Source organism: Anomaloglossus baeobatrachus, chromosome 4 (genome assembly GCF_048569485.1).
Source record: "Anomaloglossus baeobatrachus isolate aAnoBae1 chromosome 4, aAnoBae1.hap1, whole genome shotgun sequence".
In the NCBI taxonomy this organism is placed as follows: domain Eukaryota; kingdom Metazoa; phylum Chordata; class Amphibia; order Anura; family Aromobatidae; genus Anomaloglossus; species Anomaloglossus baeobatrachus.
The window spans coordinates 639,213,767-639,219,211 of NC_134356.1; the positions used below are offsets into that span (position 1 = coordinate 639,213,767).

Here is a 5,445-nt window from a genome sequence, read left to right on the forward strand (position 1 = left end):
TTGTCATTACACATGCACACATCTTTAACGACTGGAGAAGACGATCATTAATGATTATGGAGTTTGTTTTCTATCTCTCTCTTATATAACAGATTGGGGACTTCATCACTGTCATTCTAGATTCAACACTACAAAACTATCATTATCCAAGAAAACACAATCACTATGTGCCTTTATTGACCAGAAGAACCCCAAAAGTAAGTGATGTTGGTCAGATTTGGGGCAAAGTCAGAGATATTTTGCAAGTTCACAGCGATTGGAACAAATGACAACCTCAGCTCAGCTCCATGTATGTCCTCTCCTCAGCTCCTTGTATGTGGTCTCCTCAGCTCTCTCCCTTTTCTAGTCTTTCCCTCTAGTCTCTCCTCTCTTACCTCCCCTTTTCTAGTCTCTCCCCTCTTACCTCCCCTTTTCTAGTCTCCCCCTCTTACCTCCCCTTTTCTAGTCTCTCCCTCTTATCTCCCCCTTTTCTAGTCTCTCCCTCTTGTCTCCCCCTTTTCTCGTCTCTCCCCTCTGGTCTCCCCCTTTTCTAGTCTCTCCCTCTTGTCTCCCCCTTTTCTCGTCTCTCCCCTCTGGTCTCCCCCTTTTCTAGTCTCTCCCCTCTTGTCTCCCCCTTTTCTAGTCTCTCTCATCTTGTCTCCCCCTTTTCTAGTCTCTCCCTCTTGTATCCCCCTTTTCTAGTCTCTCCCCTCTTGCCTCCCCTTTTCTAGTCTCTCCCTCTTGTCTCCCCCTTTTCTACTCTCTTCCCTCTTATCCCCCCTTTTCTAGTCTCTCCCTCTTTTCTCTCCCCTCTTGTCTCCCCCTTTTCTAGTCTCTCCCTCTTGTCTCCCCCTTTTCTAGTCTCTCCCCTCTTGTCTCCCCCTTTTTTAGTCTCTCCATCTTGTCTCCCCCTTTTCTAGTCTCTCTCATCTTGTCTCCCCCTTTTCTAGTCTCTCCCTCTTGTATTCCCGTTTTCTAGTCTCTTCCCTCTTGCCTCCCCTTTTTTAGTCTCTCCCTTTTCTACTCTCTCCCCTCTTGTCCCCCCCTTTTCTAGTCTCTCCCTCTTGTCTCCCCCTTTTCTAGTCTCTCCCCTCTTGTCTCCCCCTTTTCTAGTCTCTCCCCTCTTGTGTCCCCCTTTTCTAGTCTCTCTCATCTTGTCTCCCCCTTTTCTAGTCTCTCCCTCTTGTATCCCCCTTTTCTAGTCTCTCCCCTCTTGCCTCCCCTTTTCTAGTCTCTCCCTCTTGTCTCCCCCTTTTCTACTGTCTCCCGTCTTGTCCCCCCTTTTCTAGTCTCTCCTTCTTTTCTCTCCCCTCTTGTCTCCCCCTTTTCTAGGCTCTCCCCTCTTGTCTCCCCCTTTTCTAGTCTCTTCCTCTTGTCTCCCCCTTTTCTAGTCTCTCCATCTTGTCTCCCCCTTTTCTAGTCTCTCCCTCTTGTCTCCCCCTTTTCTAGTCTCTCCCCTGTTGTCTCCCCATTTTCTAGTCTCTCCCCTGTGGTCTCCCCTTTTCAAGTCTCTCCCCTCTTGCCTCTCTTGACTCCCCCTTTTCTAGTCTCTCCCCTGTTGTCTCCCCTTTTCTAGTCTCTCCCCTCTTGCCTCTCTTGACCCCCCTTTTCTAGTCTCTCCCCTCTTGCCTCTCCCCTCTCCCCTCCCCCTTTTCTAGTCTCTCCCTCTTGTCTCCCCCTTTTCTAGTCTCCCCCTCTTGTCTCCCCCTTTTCTAGTCTCTCCCCTGTTGTCTCTCCCTTTTCTAGTCTCTCCCCTGTTGTTCCCCCTTTTCTAGTCTCTCCCCTGTAGTCTCCCCCTTTTTTAGTCTCTCCCCTCTTTCCTCTCTTGACTCCCCCTTTTCTAGTCTCTCCCCTCTTGCCTCTCCCCTCTATTCTCCCCCTTTTCTAGTCTCTCCCTCTTGTCTCCCCCTTTTCTAGTCTCTCCCCTGTTGTCTCCCCATTTTCTAGTCTCTCCCCTGTGGTCTCCCCTTTTCAAGTCTCTCCCCTCTTGCCTCTCTTGACTCCCCCTTTTCTAGTCTCTCCCCTGTTGTCTCCCCTTTTCTAGTCTCTCCCCTCTTGCCTCTCTTGACCCCCCTTTTCTAGTCTCTCCCCTCTTGCCTCTCCCCTCTCCCCTCCCCCTTTTCTAGTCTCTCCCTCTTGTCTCCCCCTTTTCTAGTCTTCCCCTCTTGTCTCCCCATTTTCTAGTCTCTCCCCTGTTGTCTCTCCCTTTTCTAGTCTCTCCCCTGTTGTTCCCCCTTTTCTAGTCTCTCCCCTGTTGTCTCCCCTTTTCTAGTCTCTCCCCTCTTGCCTCTCCCCTCTCGTCTCCCCCTTTTCTAGTCTCTCCCTCTTGCCTCTCCCCTCTATTCTCCCCCTTTTCTAGTCTCTCCCTCTTGTCTCTCTTGACTCCCCCTTTTCTAATCTCTGCCCTGTTGTCTCCCCCTTTTCTAGTCTCTCCCCTGTTGTTCCCCCTTTTCTAGTCTCTCCCCTGTTGTCTCCCCTTTTCTAGTCTCTCCCTCTTGTCTCCCCCTTTTCCAGTCTCTCCCCTGTTGTCTCCCCCTTTTCTAGTCTCTCCCCTGTAGTCTCCCCCTTTTCTAGTCTCTCCCCTCTTTCCTCTCTTGACTCCCCCTTTTCTAGTCTCTCCCCTCTTGCCTCTCCCCTCTTTTCTCCCCTTTTCTAGTCTCTCCCTCTTGTCTCCCCCTTTTCTAGTCTCTCCCTCTTGTCTCCCCCTTTTCTAGTCTCTCCCCTGTTGTCTCCCCATTTTCTAGTCTCTCCCCTGTTGTCTCCCCTTTTCTAGTCTCTCCCCTCTTGCCTCTCTTGACTCCCCCTTTTCTAGTCTCTCCCCTGTTGTCTCCCCTTTTCTAGTCTCTCCCCTCTTGCCTCTCTTGACCCCCCCTTTTCTAGTCTCTCCCCTCTTGCCTCTCCCCTCCCCCTTTTCTAGTCTCTCCCTCTTGTCTCCCCCTTTTCTAGTCTCTCCCTCTTGTCTCCCCCTTTTCTAGTCTCCCCCTTTTCTAGTCTCTCCCTCTTGTCTCCCCCTTTTCTAGTCTCTCCCTCTTGTCTCCCCCTTTTCTAGTCTCTCCCCTGTTGTCTCCCCCTTTTCTAGTCTCTCCCCTGTTGTTCCCCCTTTTCTAGTCTCTCCCCTGTTGTCTCCCCTTTTTTAGTCTCTCCCCTCTTGCCTCTCCCCTCTCGTCTCCCCCTTTTCTAGTCTCTCCCTCTTGTCTCTCTTGACTCCCCCTTTTCTAGTCTCTCCCCTGTTGTCTCCCCCTTTTCAAGTCTCTCCCCTGTTGTTCCCCCTTTTCTAGTCTCTCCCCTGTTGTCTCCCCTTTTCTAGTCTCTCCCCTCTTGCCTCTCCCCTCTCGTCTCCCCCTTTTCTAGTCTCTCCCTCTTGTCTCCCCCTTTTCTAGTCTCTCCCTCTTGTCTCCCCCTTTTCTAGTCTCTCCCCTGTTGTCTCCCCCTTTTCTAATCTCTCCCCTGTTGTTCCCCCTTTTCTAGTCTCTCCCCTGTTGTCTCCCCTTTTCTAGTCTCTCCCCTCTTGCCTCTCCCCTCTCGTCTCCCCCTTTTCTAGTCTTTCCCTCTTGCCTCTCCCCTCTCGTCTCCCCCTTTTCTAGTCTCTCCCTCTTGTCTCTCTTGACTCCCCCTTTTCTAGTCTCTCCCTCTTGCCTCTCCCCTCTCGTCTCCCCCTTTTCTAGTCTCTCCCTCTTGTCTCCCCCTTTTCTAGTCTCTCCCTCTTGTCTCCCCCTTTTCTAGTCTCTCCCTCTTGTCTCCCCCTTTTCTAATCTCTCCCCTGTTGTTCCCCCTTTTCTAGTCTCTCCCCTGTTGTCTCCCCTTTTCTAGTCTCTCCCCTCTTGTCTCCCCCTTTTCTAGTCTCTCCCTCTTGCCTCTCCCCTCTCGTCTCCCCCTTTTCTAGTCTCTCCCTCTTGTCTCTCTTGACTCCCCCTTTTCTAGTCTCTCCCTCTTGCCTCTCCCCTCTCGTCTCCCCCTTTTCTAGTCTCTCCCTCTTGTCTCCCCCTTTTCTAGTCTCTCCCTCTTGTCTCCCCCTTTTCTAGTCTCTCCCTCTTGTCTCCCCCTTTTCTAATCTCTCCCCTGTTGTTCCCCCTTTTCTAGTCTCTCCCCTGTTGTCTCCCCTTTTCTAGTCTCTCCCCTCTTGTCTCCCCCTTTTCTAGTCTCTCCCTCTTGCCTCTCCCCTCTCGTCTCCCCCTTTTCTAGTCTCTCCCTCTTGTCTCTCTTGACTCCCCCTTTTCTAGTCTCTCCCTCTTGTCTCTCCCTTTTCTAGTCTCTCTCATCCTTTCTCCCCTCCTCTCCAGTCAGCAGCACCTCTTGGACGTCCTCCCCACATCACACAAACTCTTCCCCTGTTCCTCTCCTTCTTTCAGGAGCTAAATCCCTGCACTCAGCATCTCTCCCTCCTGGATTTCCTGCCATCAGCTCTTTTTCCCCTGTAAAGGATGTCAGAAATAGGATCCAGCACATAGAGGGGACACTGAGGAGCCGGAGGACAGAGGACGGGATACAGGGTCCAACACCAGGGTCTGCTCCAGGGGCTGAAGATGCTGCGGAGCCCGCACCTCACATACAGCCTCCTGCTACTAGGTGAGAGACACTGGGGAAAGTTTATCAGGAGGGAGAAAGAGCGGAGATATAGGGAGCAGGATCTGTTCTATCTATCTATCTATCTATCTATCTATCTATCTATCTATCTATCTATCTATCTATCCCTCTATCTATCTATCTATCTATCTATCCCTCTATCTATCTATCCATCTATTTATCTATCTATCTATCTATCCCTCTATCTATCTATCCATCTATTTATCTATCTATCTATCTATCCCTCTATCTATCTATCTATCTATCTATCTATCCCTCTATCTATCTATCTATCTATCTATCTATCTATCTATCTATCCCTCTATCTATCTATCTATCTATCTATCTATCCCTCTATCTATCTATCTATCTATCTATCTATCTATCTATCCATCTATTTATCTATCTATCTATCTATCTATCTATCTATCTATCTATCTATCCCTCTATCTATCTATCTATCTATCTATTTATCTATCTATCTATCTATCTATCCCTCTATCTATCTATCCCTCTATCTATCTATCTATCTATCTATCTATCTATGTATCTATCTATCCCTCTATCTATCTATCTATCTATCTATCTATCTATCTATCTATCTATCCCTCTATCTATCTATCTATCTATCTATCTATCTATCTATCCCTCTATCTATCTATCCATCTATTTATCTATCTATCTATCTATCTATCCCTCTATCTATCTATCCATCTATTTATCTATCAATCTATCTATCTATCTATCTATCCCTCTATCTATCTATCCCTCTATCTATCTATCTATCTATCTATCTATCTATCTATGTATCTATCTATCCCTCTATCTATCTATCTATGTATCTATCTATCTATGTATCTCGCTCTCTCTATGTGTATCTATGGATTTACTATAATATATTTT

The 5,445-nt window shown here is 48.3% G+C and overlaps 1 protein-coding gene across 1 annotated transcript in view; it reads left to right on the forward strand.

Annotated features, from left to right (window-relative positions):
* The first annotated feature begins 4,192 nt into the window (after positions 1-4,192).
* Positions 4,193-5,445, forward strand: part of GFRA2 (GDNF family receptor alpha 2) — a 106,321-nt gene continuing 105,068 nt past the window's right edge. The window contains exon 1 of the mRNA XM_075346455.1: positions 4,193-4,545. Coding sequence (XP_075202570.1) covers positions 4,503-4,545 — 43 coding nt within the window. The 5' untranslated portion in view covers positions 4,193-4,502. The remainder of the gene's footprint in view (positions 4,546-5,445) is intronic.